Source organism: Temnothorax nylanderi, unplaced genomic scaffold, assembly GCF_030848795.1.
Source record: "Temnothorax nylanderi isolate EJ_2023f unplaced genomic scaffold, tnyl_v1.0 TNYL_tig0043_pilon, whole genome shotgun sequence".
Lineage (NCBI taxonomy): Eukaryota > Metazoa > Arthropoda > Insecta > Hymenoptera > Formicidae > Temnothorax > Temnothorax nylanderi.
Window position 1 is genome coordinate 1118415 of NW_027249105.1, and position 19993 is coordinate 1138407.

The following is a 19993-nucleotide window of genomic DNA, read 5'->3' on the forward strand; positions in this document are numbered from 1 at the left end:
CTCCCTCTATTCCGCTTGTCCCTTTTTTCTTTCTTTTTCAGATTCCTCTCTGTGTCTCCCGCACGGGCGCACACGCGAATTCGCGGATCTTTTCCTTTCTTTCTCTTTCTCCGCGCCATCCCCTTCCCGCTCCCCGATACTCCGTCTCGCTCGCTTACGCGCGCGTGCACATATATATGTGTACGCACGCTCGTGCACGCGATAGACGTAGTGTGGTACCCCTCTCTATATCTTCCTCTCTTTCTCGCGCGCGCGGCTGAATCCCTAACATCCTTGCGCCTCCTTCGGAACCGAACCATCCCGCCTCATCCTGTTCCTCGACTTCCTTCTGCTTCTCGTCGAACACGCTCCTTTAACCGAGCCATACCTCGTCGCGGCGGGGAAAGCCTCGTCATGGCATCTTAACCGATCGACTCGTGCCCGACGGGCAACATTGTTGCGAATCAGGCCGAAGAAATAAATATTGAGATGGAGCAATATCGAGAGACGTGTTATGCGCCTTATTATATTATCTGCCATTTTATTCGAGCACTAATTTTTATTTTTTAATTCTTGATCGTAATACCGTTGATTAATCTTAATAAATCTGATCCCGCTCGCACAATCACAAAATTATTAACGGTTTTTTAAATATCTTAATGTACGAAGTTCTCTTTATTAGAAAGTGGGATTATAATAAACAATACTTTTAGCGAAGCTTTCATTCTTTATGTTACAGTTCAAGTGTTTCTTAAATTGAATTAAATACATGATTTATAAGTTTCTGTCTTCAAAACTTTTATTTATATATTTTTAATCCATATTCAATATAAAATTCTAAAGTTCTAAACTATTCGAGAAAAGAAAACGACGTCGAACTGATCTTTATTTAACATTATAATTTAATAATGGATCGAGTAATAAAAATGGTCGGTTTTTGCAAAGTACGTTTTCACGCAGAATTAGCTTCTGACGTTCTTCGTCCTGCGGCAGGGCGAGGAGCGGATAGGTGTTGCCACGTAAGGACAACCGCGGCTTTATGGAATTCAACATGGCGTCCACGGTGCGTCCGATGGAGTTACAGCAACCGCCATGTTGGTGCACACCAACGAACTCCCCAGTCAACATGATCTATTAAGTACTGCCACAGTGTTTGACTCGATCTCTAATTTATCATTCGATTCGGACTAACAGCGACACTTCAGCATTACAATTGAACTATTTGACTTTGTAGTCGAATCTACTTCTACCTAATTCGTGACCGTGACATTCATTTTTCAAGCCCTGCTTTCTTCCTCGTTTTTCGTTTGTCTCATAAAGAAATGATCGACAACGAGCATTTTCACGTTTTTTTCCCTCGCTGGAGAACCACTTATGTATATCGGCCGCTCGTAGTTGGCCCGGATGTTAGATATGCGTAGATAACGGTGCGAGAACGTGGCACGTGTTCGGTCGTGCGTGCGTGTGCCTCAACTCACACGCGCGCAGCTTTTTTTTCGCGTCGGAGATGACTGACCCGGTCAGATCTCTTTTTTTCTACTAGGAGAAATCCGCGGTTTTCGACACGAGACGGCACGACGCCAGTGTCGTACGGCGCGCGAAACATTCCTCGATTACCGCTTTATAATTTAAGCCGACGAATAACGGAAACAGGATCTGCCCTTTTTTTTTATCATCTACTTATTCATTAATTTTTATTTATCTGAATTATTTGTGAAGCGATACTGCAGATAACTGTATTACGCAAAAAATCTTATTTATACACAAAAACGCAACACTGCTCGATATTAGCGACAAACGCACTCATAGCGTATTTTTCTTTACTTGCCGTTAAAATAAATTTCGAAGTAATTTTTTCGTGTAAATTCAAGCGTAGCAATCCGTTTGGACTAAAAAAATTTTATAAATGAGCAACCGCTGTTATCTTGTTCCTTACACACATCGTCACATATCTTGCATAACAAGAACCAAGCGGACCACCAAGCATGATAAATACTTTCTAATCTACGCACAAGCGAAGAAAAGGAGACACCGAGTTCATGGCTTTTCTAAACATCCCGTCGACACACATCGACAGGACTGTGATAGCCATCCGTGTGTTGTTAATTTCTTTATTATCAAAGCGGTAAACACCACAGCTTCCAAGATTTTACATGCCGCAAGTTTCGAATTAAAAATATTTCCTGCAATTCCATGTTAAAATCATTATATGGACGGAACATCGATTCTCAATTAGTATAAAATGTATTTGTATCGAAACAAACTCAAAGAATTTAAGTTTTATTTTATAAATCTGGGAATTTATGTAAATTATTGAAATGTCTAATATTTGTCAGTTTTAAATTAACAGAAAAAAATATAAAGAAATTAACAACTTTTGACGTGTCAAACTCGAAGAAATTTAAGCAATTTGAGGAAGCAAAAGTAATCACAAGTTTAAACTTTTCCACGTCACTTTAAATTAAGCGATTTTCTTTCAAGCTTACCCTCCTCATTTCCGTTCTATCTTCGACCTGAATACATATTCATCGTCGCAGCGTCGTCCATTCGTCGACGCGGCGTGAAACCTCAATTAAGACGGTTATGCGAAAGAAGCCGGCCGGTTTCTCGGTAGAAAAATTCCTTTCTGAAAATTCGCCATGGATCTACGCGCCTGTCAACTTATTCGCCAATTCGCCAATACTTTCTCCCGGATCCTCGCGCGAAACATTCCTCGGCCCGGTATCCTCCGCTCTCTACAAGAGAGCTCTCAGCCGCCCCGTTCCTAAGGTTATCTACCCGACTTCTCTCGTCGTTTTCTTTCGCCCACCGTCCTGCCTCGATCTCGGCTGCTGCTTCTCGCACTCGAATCTTTTGCGGCCGCGGAGTAGCGTGCAGCCGCGTTCTGCGCTCTTCGCGCCCGCACGAAAGAATGATAGCTTCGCTAATAGGTGGATTAGCCACGCGTAAATGTTACGGTAATACGATTAGCACCAGAGAAAGGTCGGCGCTAATTAATACGTTGCGTGTACCTCGCTCTCGGCAAGTCGCACGGAGCTTATCCTGAAGATTCCTTAATTTAAGACTCGTTACAGAAAATAAGCGTTTAATATAAAACAAACTCAGAACGAGGTTTCGCTATTCTAAATGACGTTCCGCTCGATTCGAAGAACTACAAAGATATGATAGTATGAATGACATCTGTCTAGCCTTTCACAGTGCTATTGACTTTGGCATATAGAAGCTTCTTCAACATAAAAGGAATTTTAAGAATATTCTACATGTGCACTACTGATAATTTTTTATGTAAAGTTTTCAAATATATAAATAAAAAAAGTTTTAGAAAAAACCTTTATCCGCCAGCGATTAAAAAACGAATAGGATCATTTATTGCTCGACTACCTGGCTACAAATAGTGCACCGAATTATATTTGTAGCCAGGTAGTCGAGCAATAAATGATCCTATTCGTTAAAAAAAGTTTATCTTGTACAATATTACTTTTTTGTGCTAAATTCAATATTCTGTGTATCATTATGAATTAGTGACCAATATTGCGGTCTGTATATCTCCATATTTTTATTTTATTACATTCTTTATTCTTCATTTGTGTCTCTATTTTTTTATTTATCTCTCAAATATATTAACAATAAGAAGATTAAAATGTTAAGCGCGATCGAATCGTGATATGAACGACGGCCGGAATACCGTTCTCTCGATCTCGAAACAATTCTCCGTCGCCCTAGCCGTCTGGCGAAGACGGTAGACGGAGCCGGGAGTAGTCAGGGGCCCTGACCGTGGAAAGCAGAAAGAACTCAGAAAGGAAAAGAAGCCGCGGCACCCGAACCACCAGCGGTGGTGGTGCGCGTTCAAGGGCCCGCGATGGTAGTGGGGCACTTGCAAGAGGGAGACCAGCCGCTCTCGCGCCGCAAGAGAGCGAGGGGAGAGAATGACGATACACACTCGTGCACACGTACATATCCACGTACACGTACCGCGAATACAAGTGGGGGAGGGGAAGGGGCGATCATTCTCGGAACTCGGGTGACCTCCCTCGGTGCAACTGGCGAACAGCCGGACCCAACGGGTTAACTGTACAACCACTTATATACCTCGACGCCGTAGGAATGCGGCGACGATGATGCCGTCGTCCCATGAAATAACGCGCGACATGCCGCGGCATGACATACCTCTCGCCGGGAACCCTGCGTGTCCGCGCAAGAGGGCCCGCGGGAAAAGAGAATCACCTTATACTGGATGATCCCTGCGCGAAAGCGCGGAGCACGTCATTCATTCACCTGTGCCGCCTCTACTGCCGATCGTCTCTCTACCGGACCTGCCGTCGTTCTACTGCCAACTCGCGCTGATCTTTCCGTAGGACTTTTCCGACACAAAACGCGGATAACTACGATCGCATGATATTTTATACGTTACCCCCAAAGATAAAACGCAAAGTAACACCCGATTTTATCCGCGAAACAATCGTTTGTGGTAACAATTTTATCTCAATGCGCGTTCAGATTATTAAAATTTTAATTATTAAAATCGTACGACGGCTTTTTCGAAAATGTGACGACTTCGAACGGTACTGGGCGTTTAAATATTTTTGAAAATAATTATAGAATTTTGGAAAGAAAATATCATAAGATGAACTTTTTTATTAAATTTTAAAAGTTTTCTTCTTTAATTATTTTTTTTAATTGAAATAAAACGATTCGAATAAACATGAAAGAATGATTAATTTTGCATAAATAATTAAAAATTAATACTCACCGCAAGGTTGTTCTGCCGATGCCTCTCCTAGGTCTATCGAAGATAAATTATACATATTTTAACCGGCAGAGCGTTCAAAGTGCGACGCGAGACGTTCGCGAGATAGTAAACGCGAAATTCTAATTTAGACACATCCGCGAATATCGCAACGAATCTTTTATCACGCGTAAATAGGACACATGATTACACCGCCGTTGCACGATGTCTCCTAAGACTTCCTTTTTCTCTCACATTTCCTTATCGCACAATACTCATTTATCGAAATGCTGCAGTTAATTATAATTGCGTGACGCTCTATAGAGGGTCGTATACGACACTTCTAATGTTAACTGTTCGTGAGATTCTGCGAAATTGTATTCCAAATGAATGATCAATTGAGTTCAAACGGATCGTGCAAAAGTACGCGATGTGATCAAAGTTCAGCATTCCCATCGCGTATCGTTTCGAATAGATCGCGCGAAATATGTATCCGCTCGATCAAGTGTTTATTGCTTTGATATCCATGCGATTCATTAAACGTAAGCGTTAGTTAATTGTACGGGAGATAATTGCATATTGTTGCGAAGAGCGATCGAGAGATCTTAACGCTACAACGTACAGAACAGTTCTGAGCTACCTGCCGGCAGTGCCGGCGACTTTGTTCTCGCGCGTTGCGACGTCACGTAAACAAAGTGCGTCACGTACACCGAAAAACAGCATCGAGACCGCGTGCTAATCACAATAACATTTCCCCGAAATACTTTAACGCTTTTTAACAGATTCTTCATACAAATTTGAAAGAGTCGCGAGACTGATTGTCTTGATTCTTTCTGTGTCCACCGCGTTACGTTAATAGCGACGAAGATTTCTGCAACTTCGCGATCCACTACGTGAATCAAGCGGACAGTTAGTATAGTAAAGCAATTAATTAATCAAAAATACATGCTGATTGTTCCCTGTAAATCCCGATCGTTCGCAAATCGATGATTCGCCGAGTCGGATCGCGGAAGAGCCTGCTGTATCGCATCTGAATCGTTTGAGCCTGTTTTTTCCATCTTGGATCGATCCGCTTGCGTTCACGTGGTGGTTAGAGATTTTTGCGGACGACGTGGACGCATCAATTTTTCGCGTCGACAACATTTCACCAACGGTAACATTTTTACACGATTATAATGGGGATAAGGATAAAGAGAGGTGGCTTTTTATTAGATTATTTATAAGTAGCTGTTTCATTCTTGATAGAATAATCCCATTTTCGAACAATGTACACCGCGAAAATCTCTAGAATGTCTCATTAATTTTCGACTGAAACTCGGAATAAAAATAACTAATGAAACAAGAAACAAGCAATTATCTTGAGAACGAAAGACAAAATTATTCGCTATTAGATTCGCGAAAATTCTGAAATGATACAGCTTTTATATTTATATGACTATAATTGCTAATTTATCTATTTAAGGTTTTGATTAATCTCAGCATTTATCTGAAGCAGGAGTATTTATGAAATGCTATTCATCAAGTCGCGAAATACGATTACTAGCAAACGATGAGTTTGAAGCCCCTGAACGGCTTGTTGCAGCGTTCGCCTCGTAAAGTCCGGCGCTCATGAATATCGAATTACGGGAGCTAGATCGCGGAAGATCTTCGTTACCTCGTTCCACGTACCAGAATCGAAGGGTTTTTCTTCGTTTCGGTCGCTTCGCGCGCATGCGGCTCTGTCCGGTTCGGTCGAGTCATTCATTCGAATAGTTAGTCTCCTCTATGAAGCCCGGTACCGTTTTCTCGCTTCTTATGGGCCTTAGAATTGGATCATCTCGCTAACCGGACAAGTCTCCCGACCGTTCCCCGTCTTCAATTCAGCTCCCGTCATAGGGTTCTTGCGAGGCCCCACGGTTCTAGTTTTATAGGAATACTATTACGTCGATCCTGAGAATCCCATTGAAGGTCTACCGATGGAAAGAAAGAGAGAAAAAGAGACAGACCAGCGCTGACGTATTCATGGTTGCAATGACCTCGCAGCCGGATTATAATTGATTTCGCAATTGCCTTCGAGGAAATATTAACCGTCGAGAAACAAGTTAAACTTTACCTCGCAAAAGTCGCAAGGATCTATGTATTTTGATTAATTTCCACTGTACAAGTTTAAATAAGAATTAGAAATAGTTAAAAAATTATTGTCAAAGAGACGTAACCTGCACTTTCTCTTGGAAATATTCTCATGCGTAACTCAACACATATGAATAAATAGCTCATTTTACATCTTGCGGAATTCAATCCATCCATGTCGATTCGTCCGCGAGGCTTCCTCTCGCGAGCTCGCAAAGTTCAACCTGCGTTCCTCGACTCGCTCGGAGTAGTGAATGGAAGGATTCGTCGCGGGATTGGCAGAGAACGCGGGGTCGAGAACGGTCGGAGAGCGATGATATTCCGAAGTTGAGGAGAATTCCGCGGCGGCGGTGTGCAATATATGAAATATCCCGCCGGCTTGTGCGCCATGTTAGATTGTGTACGCGGTGTATCCCGTCGTTCATTCACCTGTTACGTCTCTCTCCCGCCGCTCCTTCCCTCCCTCGTTCCATCTCGTTCGCTCGCCCGTTCGCTAGCTCGCTCGCTCTCGCCGCCTGCCTTTCTCTCTCATTCTTCGACGTGATTCTACCATGCTATTACTTGTACCATAGATCACGCTCGGCGATCCGCGAGGTCGCGGAAAAGAGAGACAGAGATGAACGGAGGTCGAGGAAAGAGGTCTCGCGAGCTTGCAACGAAGCGCTAACGTTCTATCTCTTCTATATCGATCACGTCACTAATGCATCGCGTGATCATTCTTGCGCGTATTATACAAATTATTTTTGATGCCCCGCACTTCACCATAATTATATTTGAAAAGTTATGTAAGATTATGTCTTAATATCCATACATCCAGAGATTAATTAACAACCTTATGTACTGATTTATAACTATATTATCAATTATATAAACTTACGCGTTTAACTTACATCACTCATATATATAAACTCGTATATATATATATATATATATATATATATATATATATTATATATAAATGTACGGAAGCCTGAATGATTCGCAGCGAATGGATATTCGACATTGCAATAATCAGTTATTAATGTCAATGATACAAACACGTTACGTATTACGTCAATTTACTTATGACTATTGCGCCAACCTCGTTGCTGGGCAGTCCGCGTAACTGGAAGCGAAACTCAAGGCTTTGTCGTTCATTGACATCTTATTTATGAGCGGCGATCCTGGTTGAGTAAGCTTAGCCGTTCTTCGGTAGGCATGAAAGAGCGAGCGGTACATACGGCTGGATCTAGAGGAAGCCTCGCGGCTCTCCAAGCGCTTCGCTCCGATCGCGGAGATGGAAAAATCTGGAGAATGTCGAAGCCGTCGACCAGTTTCAAGAACTCACTGCCACGTCGGAGAAAGAGAGAAAAAGAATGTGTGTGCGTGTGTATGTTTGTGTGTATGTACACGCGCAAGTTGATTCTCGCGCGGAGCCACCTTGTCTCCTTTGGTTTCGTTCTTATCGCGCTCCTCTCTTTTTCTCTTTCTCTCTCCCTTTTTCCTTCGCTTTTTCTCAATTCGGTGGCGGCAGAACGGCCCCTATTTTTGCATATCATCGTTGCGGCCCATCGGTGCACAACCTTACGGAATTCGCGAACGGATGCTTCTTGCGCTCGGTGCAAGATCGGAGTATCTATCTTGAGACTGGTACAGAAATATCGCGATACTTATACGCTAGAACGCTTTCGATCGCGTTAACTTTGTGAAAGAATCGTTTATCGCTATATAGATAATGAATTATACCGAGTATGCAAGACAGTCTTGTCACTGATGCTATTTAAAAAGTTGATTTTTCCTTGGATAATTTTAGAGCGACTCATATTTTTAATTTATAATTAATTACATGTATTTGCAAATTAAAAGTAACGTTCAAATTCTGAATTTTGTTACAGAAATCTCGCGATCGGGATCGGGATACAAAACTTCCCAGAAGGATTGGCAGTGTCCTTGCCCCTTCAAGCCGCCGGGATTAGCACGCTGAAGAGCTTTTGGTACGGCCAGCTCTCGGGGATGGTGGAACCCATTGCCGGTGTCCTTGGCGCAGCCGGAGTGACGCTCGCCGCACCTGCGCTACCTTATGCACTTGCCTTCGCGGCTGGTGCGATGATCTACGTTGTGATCGACGACATTATCCCGGAAGCGCATCAAAGGTATGTACCGTATAATCCACTTGCCCGGAAAAACTTGAAACTGCGAAACGACTCCTATTTACGCTTTTTTTGCAATGCTCAAAATAACGGTCACTTAACTCGCTCTCAAGATCGCTGCAACGCGATAGGAGTTCCTCTCGAAAATGTATAAATAGCGCGATCACGAGTTCAGTCGAGCCTTGAAGCTATTCGGCAAAAATCGGTAGATAATAAACCTGTTGAGCGTTTCCGATATCGACTTACAACCGATATTTCCGATAAGGAACTTTATGATCGCGCACGGTACATCGGGTACTCGGAAAATGCACGTGTTATTGAAAAAGCGTGGAAGGTGGTGTTGAATGCAGAAGGGTGAAGCCGGTTCGCGCAAAGGGAGTTGGGCGCAACTCGTTCCCTTAACTGGTTCCGGCTTCTCCTCGTTCTTTCTTCTCTCCCTTGTCCTTCTTCCTCTCTCTCTCTCTCTCTCTCCCTTTCTTTTTCTCTCTTTCTCTTCCTTTTCGTTTCTTTAAAACACCGTTCGTACCAGAAGCACCAGCCCACGGTGCACTTGCACCCGTTTCCGTCTCACGTTTCACCCTCGGTCCATTCACGATGAATTAGAAGTCCAGGCTAGTCTCAGAGTCAGAAGGGCGGAAGACACTTTTCCCACCGACACAATGGCCCTTCATTTCGGGATTTATTCTCTCGTCCTCGGACGCGAAAGCGGACAGCCGCTCGATGGCGATCTTTCAATAACGCGTTATCCTCCAATTCGATCCTTCTGAGTGTCATTTTCTCGATGATCGGCAGTTTAATTTATTGTTGCACTTTACTTTCTCAGAAATATTTTCTGCGTTATATGAGAAAAATAATACCGGTTATTGTGGATACAAATTAAGAAGAAAGATACGATCAATTACGCGAATCGATTTAGAGATTATCGTGCGGCAGTTTGTAAAATTTCATATTTATATTTATATATCTTTTCCATACTTCTTTTACAACTTATTAGATTTATGAAGTTTATATCAAATTAACTGAAAATAATTTCTTTCATTTGTTTTATTTAATATCCATTCGTTTAATTTTATTACAGTAATAGATTACGCACACAGCGACTTAATCGTGACTCTTTTAATGTAACGTGATGACGAAGCCTGTAACTCTTTACTTTTATGTTCTTTACGATCCGAAGCCGCTAGAAATCAGCGAGATCGTTCCGGCGACCGCGCGAAACGTCCGGAATCCGTTTCGACCGGAGTATGCGGAGCACCGAAGCGCATAAATATAGAGAAGAAAAAATTCGTGTCGCGTATGTCCTATGAATTTCTACTCGTGTCAAGCGGACGCGCATATGTACCTATACATACGTACTCGCACGCACAAACGTACCTAAGTATCTACGATGTCCGTATTCGAGAGCGATTACGGTACAATGGCGCGTGACGGCAGTGCCGTAGTTAGCGCGCCGTCGGCGAAACGGACGTGGCGAATTTCTTTCCCAGGCCTGGCGGCGGCCTAGCTGAAGAAGGTGCATTGTCATTATAATTGGCTCCTTTTGTATTTCGCGTGCGATCTAACCGCCCGGATACCCAAGCGCGAAAGCACGGTACACGCTCTTTCTCTCTCCGTCTCTCCCTCTTTCTCTCTTTTTCTCGTCGCGATTCTCTCTCGTCAAGGATCCCCTGAGACAGTCAGCCTCGACTCGCTCCCTCGGGAACCCTCCGGGTGGCCGGAAAACACAAAAGTGAAAACAGATCGCTCGCTCTCTCTCTACCGTCCCGTCTTTCCTCTTCTTCGTGGAAACCGTTGCTCGACCTCCACGAAAGGAGAGTCCACGAAACGCGAGCATGCGACTCTTCAAAGAAAATCAGTCGATCTCGAGCTGCATTTGCATAGATGCACGCGGTCCAACTTCGCTTTTCTAATGCACTCAATATCGATATGTTCGAAATTCTAGCAACGATCATATCCGAGAAGCGTACTTGTGATCAAGCCATAGAAGTACGAGATTTCCTTCTTTATACATTTGTGCATACGCAAATATGAATGCTACTATTATTAGCGAATCGTTATTCCTGAGGAACGACTATGAATACGCTTTTAAGTGCCGTAAATGCTCAACTCGCAACCTGCAATATTTGTATTACTGTCGAGCTACCAGAATTATACTTGCTAAATCCACACTTGCTTCATTTAAACGTGTAAAAAATTATGGGTTGGGCAACGACTTTTGTAGCGCTAGTCTCGATTAAAAGAAGTTTTTTGTCCACATCGTAACTAGTAGAGTTATAAATAGGAGAACAAATTGCGAAGCTATCCGCGTTTATGACTAAAACTGGGCCACAGACGCAATATCAATTTGAGTCGAGGAAAAAAGGACATCGGAATGCGTGAGATTCCTTCGAATTCTCTCTCGAGATCTCGGTACTTTCGACGGAGAAGCACCGGTAAAAATCGGCGCGGCTCGGTTCGATTCGGAACGATCGCCCCTCGTGCAATTTGCATTTTCCTCTGCTCGGCGAAAAGGAACGCCTTGCTTCGCCGATGATATCCGTGCTGCATGTTCGACGCGGCCGAGCAACGTAGGGATATTTAAATTTATTGCCTTATCTCGAAACTTTCACTTATTCGGAATCGGACGTCAAGTTAGCCGACCTTTTCTTCTGCAACTGTGCAGTTTCGACCGTGGTAACTTTGTGTGAGATAAAAAAGAGAGTACCAAATCAATGAGAAATCGGTGCGATTTAATATACGGAGTGCTCGATAACGCGATACGATGTTCGAACGTGAATAGTTGCAAAGTTATAAGAAGTCAGAAAATACACCAAGTACATTAGAATTTTATCATCGTCTACGGAAGAGAGCAACGTACTGTCGGTATCACGCCAAACAGAGGATAAATCAGATCGAGGATCGGCTCTTAGCGGATGCGTTTAGCGGATGCAAAACGCGACGCGACTTGACGCGGCGCCCCAGTTTTGCCGAGCAAACGACGACGACGGACGACGACGGGGAAGAAGAGAGCGAACATTGTTATCCCAGCTACCATTGCGATGAGACACGATAATGGCCAATAAAAATACAAATTTTTTGACGCACACCGAAAGGAGGTATTTACCGCGCGGATATGATTGATGTGGTAGAACGCCCACCGAAATACAACGGCGCGTTTCGCCGGCCGTTAAAATTGATGGCCGTGTATAATTTACGAAATCAACAAGCCGTGACGTGCAATACCGGGGTATATACGCGCGGCACGGCGCAGCGCGAGTGTGTGCTTTGTATGTGCTTAATCCCTACTTACTTGCCGCGAAAATCCTTTTATTTCTCGCCATCCTGGGGCTCTCTTTCTCCCAGGTCGTTGCCACGGAGCCGTAGGAGCAGAGAAGACGATGACGATAGCAGTGGGCGACGGCGCCAGTGCCGCCTTTTTAATTCCCCGCACCCTCGTCCCCCCCCCCTCGTCCTCCACCCTGGTCCACCACCAACGTCTCTCTCGATTTTTACATTCGATCCGTGCGCCGCCGGTTGCGCTAATTAAAATTCCCTCCCGATTCTTGCCGTTCATGCATCACGCCGCCACCAAATCGCAATATTGCGGAGATTTAGAAAGAACTTGATACGCGCGCGAACATTCTGTCCTTGTTGGAGTTTCGGACGAACTTTTGGAAGGCAGAATTACCAAGATAAAATTGTCGAAACGGAAAATGTAAACCGCTAAATTCAACATTGTCGTATAAGTCGTGTCAAGTGGAGCGATACGTTTGGAATTTTTGGCAGCTTTCTTGCGAATCTCCTGGATTTTAATGCGCGTGCCACATGCGCTTTTTGTTTACAGCGGAAATGGCAAACTCGCCAGCTGGGCCGCTATCGTCGGTTTCCTAGTGATGATGTCCCTAGACGTTGGCCTAGGTTAAGGACATCGTCCCCAAAGTAGTTACGGGCGCGTCCACGCTTTTGCGAACGTGTAAAGATCATCTGGTAATGGTAACGAGTGTTCGCAGTCGCGATGAGACCGTCCCCTCAATTCGCGGCATTCACCGGACAATAGCACGTCTTCTCGCGAAGAAGTCAAAAACCGAATGCCTAGCGATATCGAATGTTTTCCAGTCCCGACGTGTGTTTTTTATCCGCCGTTGCGTACGGCACTTTTATCCTTAAAGACTCAGGAGAATCCAACAGTAGCGAAATAAGGAGTGTTTCCAATCAGGTTCCAGACTATAACTCTCGTGATTCCTGGTAGTCATCGAGAGGAACAGAGAGATATATAAGAAATTACATAAAATATTAATCATATCATGTGAAACTACGTTTTAAGACTCGTCTGTAATTCGATGTCCGATTAATGCTATAACGAAGGCTAAATTGTGTAATCGCTCAACAATTTTCTAAACCGGTAGATATTTTTCTAGAACGCATTTCACTTCTAGAATGCATTTCACTTCGTAAATGTCTTCCCTCGTATCTAGTCCTCGTCGATGCAATTCCAGAAGTCGAAGACACACGATAGCCTGGTTGACTGAACTTAAAATCGAACATCGAAATCGATGTCTGTCAGGATTCACCGAGATAATTGCAAGATCGATACAATCGCGAAAATTCGGTAGGTAAAGCAATTAAAACAATGTACAGCGTCGAGAACTGTTAAAAAAAAGCAACATTTTAAGCTATCTATTTCATTGAAAGTACAGTATCGAGAAGTGTCGATATCTCACAAAGAGGGAATGGATATTAATTTTTTATCAAATACGTAGACTGATTTATATAGATATTATGACATATATCGTTTCAGACACAATAGAGTTCCAGGAAACTTCAAGCTATTTATTCCTGTAAATATCGCTTGCCATTTCTTATATCGACTTGACTCGTCTTGACTATGAATTAATAAAACGTTCTAAGTAGCCTGAAAAAAAATGTTATACGAAATATTTTTTAAGAGGGAATTATATTTTTCCATTGATTCCATTATTATTTTCTCTTTATACTGAATCCCGCTTGATGGTTTAGGAAACATCAAGTTGTAATTATATTTATATCAATATCAATATTGACTGATCTTTTTGTCATTATTTGTATTTCACATCAAATTTTATTTTACATTTTTCTCTCTTTTTATGTATATTTACTCATTTAGAACATTAAAATGGTAGATATAGAACAAAGATTGTTTATAATAAAATCGCGTTAATTTTATCAAGTTTTTATGTAAAATCCAGTATTTCCCTAAAAGATTATCGATTGTTTTATTAATTTGCTTCAAAGTATTTGTATTATTACTTAATTATCGTGAATATTGTTAGTATTTGTGAGATTTAAATTTGCGGTTTGATCACGGAATTAGTTCGTGATTCGCAAATCATCATTGGCATGTTTCCGACTTATATACTGCCGCCTTATTCATTCTTCACTAATGAGAGGCCCACCGTCGCATTATGCAAATCCGTTTGCGCCTTTCTGAAACAGAGCTCTCTCGAAAGAGTGCGAATTTCGCAACTTGCATGTATCTCTCGTGCTCGCACGCAATCACCGACTACGCTCTCGTGCCTGGTAGGTAAACCTATACGCATATTTATTGCGTTACAATGTGCCCTTTCTAATCACACACCGCGCGCACGGTGCAATTTCGTTCTTGTAGCGACGTGCCGTTTATCCCGGAGCACGTAACGAGGTTGCCACTATACCCGTTGGCGCAAAAATAGATCACCTCGCGGAATCCGACACACGCCTCTCTCGTCTACGGTATTTCCTTTAAAGAAACGTCTAAGTTAAATCATCAGATCATTAGCCATTATAAAAATAAATAGTGCTATTTAAAGAAGTCAAAATGAATTTTAATGAAATAATAATATATGAATGAAATAAACAATATCTACATAATTTTACTTACTTACAATTAGAGACCAAATGAGGATTCCTTGGTTGATTGGCCAATTGACCCAAGCATGGCATATCGGATACAGTGGCGTGTCTTCTCAAGGCTTCAAAAATTAGTCATTTGGGTTTTTTTTCAAGGTTTTAATTTCTACTTCTATAAATATAAGTGCAAATTAATAATTGCAATTAAGATGATACAGAAAAGTAACCGTTATCTGTAATTAAATCAAACATTTTTGCAAATATCCCTTTTCATATCTACAATAACATAATTCTGTATAACATTTTAATGCAGTGGTATATAATGAAGTATTAGGAATATACATATAATAAGTATTTAGTATTTTCATAGTTTTTATATCCTGTAGATATATGTATAATAAAGATAGATGTAAAAATTATTCTTTTATCTTCAGACATTGGTTTGCCTAATTCCAAAATGCAGCTTCTTTATACGAGTGATATTTAGTTTCAGCATGCATGATACGAATGTAATATTTTGTTTTCATTATTAAGATCGCTGCGAGTCGGCATCCCAGATCGATATTCCTCGATAGGCCGGATAGGCGTATTCGCAGTAATTGAAAGGCATAGGATCAATCATTGGTTAATCCGATTCTCGACGCTGTACGCTTTATATAAGATATAGAGATTATATTTTGATACACACAGTCGATAAACCATCTAAAGTATTAACAATATACGTGTACCCACGTATGTACGAAATACCGTGATGTGTAGAGAAGACAAGGTGGAACCTTGTCGCGGATGACACTCGAGCTTAAAGCAACAACGAGCTCAGCGATGCGATCAGAAGTTGGTCCAAAATCCTGAAAAGCAATACAATTTAACGTTAATCAGTATCATTATATCGACACGTTGATATAATTAATTTCACGTTTGGATTGGGGACCAACTTTTTAATAGGTTTTTCACTACGCTATCGCTATTGTGCGCAACATTACATCTTGTCCTCTTACTTTTCACATCTAGACCTATATTCCTCTATATTAATTCCATTAAATAGACCGTCTGATTTCGCGGATGTCGAGAAGCATCTCTCGCGCGATGATTTTACCTAACGCGACGAATCGACGAGAACTGTCAGTTTTTTTAAGCATTTGTTGGAACAGATCGCTGCTTTTATGAAACTGATGCTTTACAAGACTAAAATTGTCAATTCCAAGAGTCAATTGGACTTTCTTCTTGCGAAGAAGAATTTTTCTTGTCGCGTGAACGACCGCTGATAGATCTTCTCGACGATCCTTGATACGGACGATCGACAGACAATTTACAGTTCAAAGGAAACCACCGACGCTCGGTTTATATTAAACCAGTGCGAACTAGCACTGCCGTTAGAAGCTTCGATGATAGAAGCGAAGGACGTCTCGATCAATGTCGACGGCACAGCATCACGTCGACGATTACGATGACGTGCGCGAGCGGTGCTTTAGCGAATGTATCTTCTGTAATTAATAATGTAATTAATTACGCGAATTGTGTAATTATACAAATTATATTATATCTAGGTAGGTAACACAGTCAATTGTAAAACGCGTGCGGTGCGGACATTCATGTAAATTGTTAATTTACGCCCGCTCGCTACTTCATTGATTTGGCGATTAGTACTTTATTGATGATAGCATGTTTTCGTTAATTAAGATATTTTAATAGGAAATATATACTATCCAGAAGAAATGCGTTCGCACATCGCGCAATTGATTCTTTTTTTCTGGTAACTTTTACAGCCGGAAAATATTAAGAATTTCCTTTCCGATTAAATTAGGTGCCTTCGTAACTTAATTAGGATTACTCGTTTAAGCAAGACACCAGGTATTTGGTGATTAGACGGAACGACTGATTCATTGTCCGCCCGTTCATTATCGCGCATAATTAAATTGGTATAATTCGTCCCCAAAACCTTACACACTGCATATTCAAGAAATATTCGTTTATCACGAATTTAATGCTGCGGTGTAATGGTTTTCAAAGATGTGCAATAAAAAAAGAAGTGCATTAAAGCGTACGTAATAAAACATGGCACATTCACCTACAAAATTCCATCTATTCCTCAAAACTACTCTACTAATCGTTTGTTCCAACAGTTGAGAAGTAATATGTATCTCTTAACAAACCTGCTCTCCTCTTCCTGTACCCGAGACAATAATAGAATTTTCTTCTCTTGCATTAACGATCTACCTACTTATGTTTCCACAGAAATAAAGATTTTGGAGCATCGTCTTATTTGTAAAGTGATTGATGAAAGTAATAGGTGATACACCGGGGAAGGAAGAAGGAGTGCTTGTCGTACGGGCTCGTCGACGGTAAGTTTTATCCAAGTTCTCTCCCTGCTCTGTGTGTCTCTTTCTCTCTCTCTCTCTCTCTCTCTCTCTCTCGGTTCGGGCGCGGTAAAGTGACGGTGTGCAATGTCGGCGCGGCGCATCCCCTCACCTCGCGTCTCTCTCCGCGAGTGAGTTGCATAACCCGAGGAGAACCGAGACATGAATGGAGCTGAGCGGCGTGCGACAAGGACAGTTGCATTGCCGGCTCGGTTTCCCGGTGCGACGAGTGCGAACGCGCGCCCGTGTATTGCGATGGTAGGGCGCACTGACCGAGGAGGATGCCAGTTTGGGTGCAGTGGCGGATTTAGGAATAGACTCGTGGGCGCTCTGCGGAGCGTCGAGATGCGACGAGCATCCGACTTTCGGCGGCGCCTAACTTTACAAGGTGGTTGTACAATCGCGCAGATGCCACTCGCCTAGATAAACATCAATTGATTGAACAATGAATGATATTAATTGCTTCTTAACAGTAAAGAACTTTGCTTAAAGTATTTCGAAATCGGTCTGCGCTGTAGAGAATTAAAAAGATAAGTTATTGATGCTATTGCTGATGGGAATAATTGCATGGATTATTTGTTACAACTATATATATTTTTAAAATAATATCGGTCGCCTGACAATTCCTCTATCCGAAATACGCAACATTTATTCGCGAAAGAAATAGAATCCGGAGGATTGAATGATCGTGTGAAGTATTAAATACGAGGATACGAGCCCCGAATAATAGCATTTTAAATAAGACTATCTTAGGTCGTTGTATATGGAATACATTGACTAAACCGGCAACTCGTTCTTTTTAACTGTATTTTTTTCCGCCCATTGTCGCTTTCTCCTCTTTGTCAAGTACGAAAACGTAAAAAAAAAGCACAGCTAAAAAGGAGCAGACCTAAGAAAGGCGGATCTCTACGAGGGGTGGCCTCAGATTTTATATGTATATGATGTGCCTAGAGCAGAGTCTGATGTGTGAATCCGCCACTGTTCGGTGCGAGACCGAGAACGAGAGGGACGTGGCGAACAGAAATGACGCAGTGACCGGCGGAGTCCGGCGGTATAGAGAGAGAGCGAGAGAGAGAGAGAGAGAGAGAGAGAGAGAGAGAGACGCAGAGGAGGCATTCCGGTGGAACGGCGACGGTACACGTCCGTTTCCACGTAGCGAGAGGGATATAGAAAGAGGTACGTCCGCGCGCATCTGCCGTCGCTGCTCGCTCGCTCGCTCGCTCGCTCGTGGAGAAAACGAACAAAGACAGAAACGGCCGGTCATCGTTAGAGAAACACGGGCCGCGTTCTTCACCACGTGGCGAAAGAAAGAAAGACGAAAAATTCCGGGAAGCGAAGCACGATCGGAGATACAGATTCGCCCCCGTGCGCGCGGCGAACGCAAACTTGGAATGCGAGGTGCGAAAAGTTGGGAGAGAGAATTTATTCTGTTTAGGGAAATTAGTCTTGAGCAGAGATAGAAGTACGCAGTAGTATTTAAGATACGATTAGTCGGCGACGAACTGTAGAATTCTCGCGAGCGCGATGCATAAAGAAATAGAAGTTAATTAACTGCGTCAAATAGAAACTTAACAGCAGACGTTATACAAATCTTGTTACTTTTTAATGGTTCTTGTGCCATGAAATCTAATAATCCCGCGGAGCTTGTTCAGGATTGGAAATGGGCGAGAATGAGGAACAACTGACTAAAACGAGAGATCGAGAAAGACTGACGGAGGACGAAAAAAGCAGTGGTTAAAGAAAGATAGAGTGAGAAAAAGGAAAAGAAGAGAGAAGAGGATGTCGTTGGCGGTGCAGTAATCGGCTTAGCTAAAGAGAATGGTCACGTGGTCGGTGCGATGCGCGCACCATCGTGAAACGGGATGAAGCAGGGCAGGGAGACGAGGGACGAAAGGAACGGCAGCAGGAGGGTGGGAGGCAGGGTGCAGTGTGTTACATAGGAAAGCCAGGACATCGGCGCTGCACCCGCCAGCAGTCGCATAATGCACTTTGCCCTGCGCGCCGCCGCCGATGTAACCGGCACACACGTGCAACGCGCCTCTCGACGTGATGAATCTCTCTCTATCTCTCGTTCTTTCCCGCTGTGATAACGCTCGGTGACAATAGTGTTGTTATTGTTGATATTCTTGTTGTTCCTGTTGCACGACGCATCTTTATCGATTAGCCGGCCTTAGTATAGGATCTTCGTCTAACGTCGCATTTAGTGCCAAACGCGGTAGTTGGATTTTCCAAATCGGAGCAAACGTTTCGCAGAACGCGATCAACATCGCATTTAATTGCGTCGATGCGAGGAAACTGAGGACGAAAGTCGAATAATTTAGGGTTTTGTGAGAACGCAGACGACTTTAGTTTTTAACTTGCAATGTTGCAATATTATCAGGATTTGTCGTAAGGAACAAGTCACAAATTATTGCCGAGTTTAATTCGTGTATCCGGATTTTCCTAGCGATCCACTTCGGGTTGCTCGAGAAATTTGCTGCCCGCGGATACGTCGATTTAGGAAATAGCCAACAGAATCGTGGTTCGCTGCACGTCGATACGCAAGGGTGCGTCCTAAAACGAAACTCGGCTCTCGCGAGCATTAAGCATCCCGCCCTAGGACATTGTCCTTTTCCCTTCTCATTCACATTTCGCCCACCTCGCTCGTTCCTCCGTCCGTTCATCCAGCGTATCAATGTGGACCGATTATTATGCAATTTGTCGCCACATTTTGTAATTCTCGTACAACCTCCATTACGACGATCACTATTGCATCATTTAACTTCCTCAAGACATGCGCGTTGACGTCTCGCTTTAAATAATATATGCACACATTTTTTATAATAAGAATAATAAAACTTGAGCAACAT

General features: G+C 42.7%; 1 protein-coding gene across 3 annotated transcripts in view; it reads left to right on the plus strand.

The window, feature by feature from the left end:
- Zip48c (Zinc/iron regulated transporter-related protein 48C) overlaps positions 1-16831 on the plus strand; it is a 35503-nt gene extending 18672 nt beyond the window's left edge. For 2 of the 3 annotated variants that reach the window (XM_071704658.1, XM_071704660.1), the window contains exons 5-6: positions 8689-8946; positions 14829-16831. In XM_071704658.1, the coding sequence (XP_071560759.1) occupies positions 8689-8946; positions 14829-14922 (352 nt within the window). In that variant the 3' untranslated portion in view covers positions 14923-16831. Of the gene's footprint in view, positions 1-8688; positions 8947-12766 lie in introns of all 3 variants that reach the window. The other variant, XM_071704659.1, reaches the window with a different exon arrangement.
- Positions 16832-19993: the final 3162 nt, after the last annotated feature.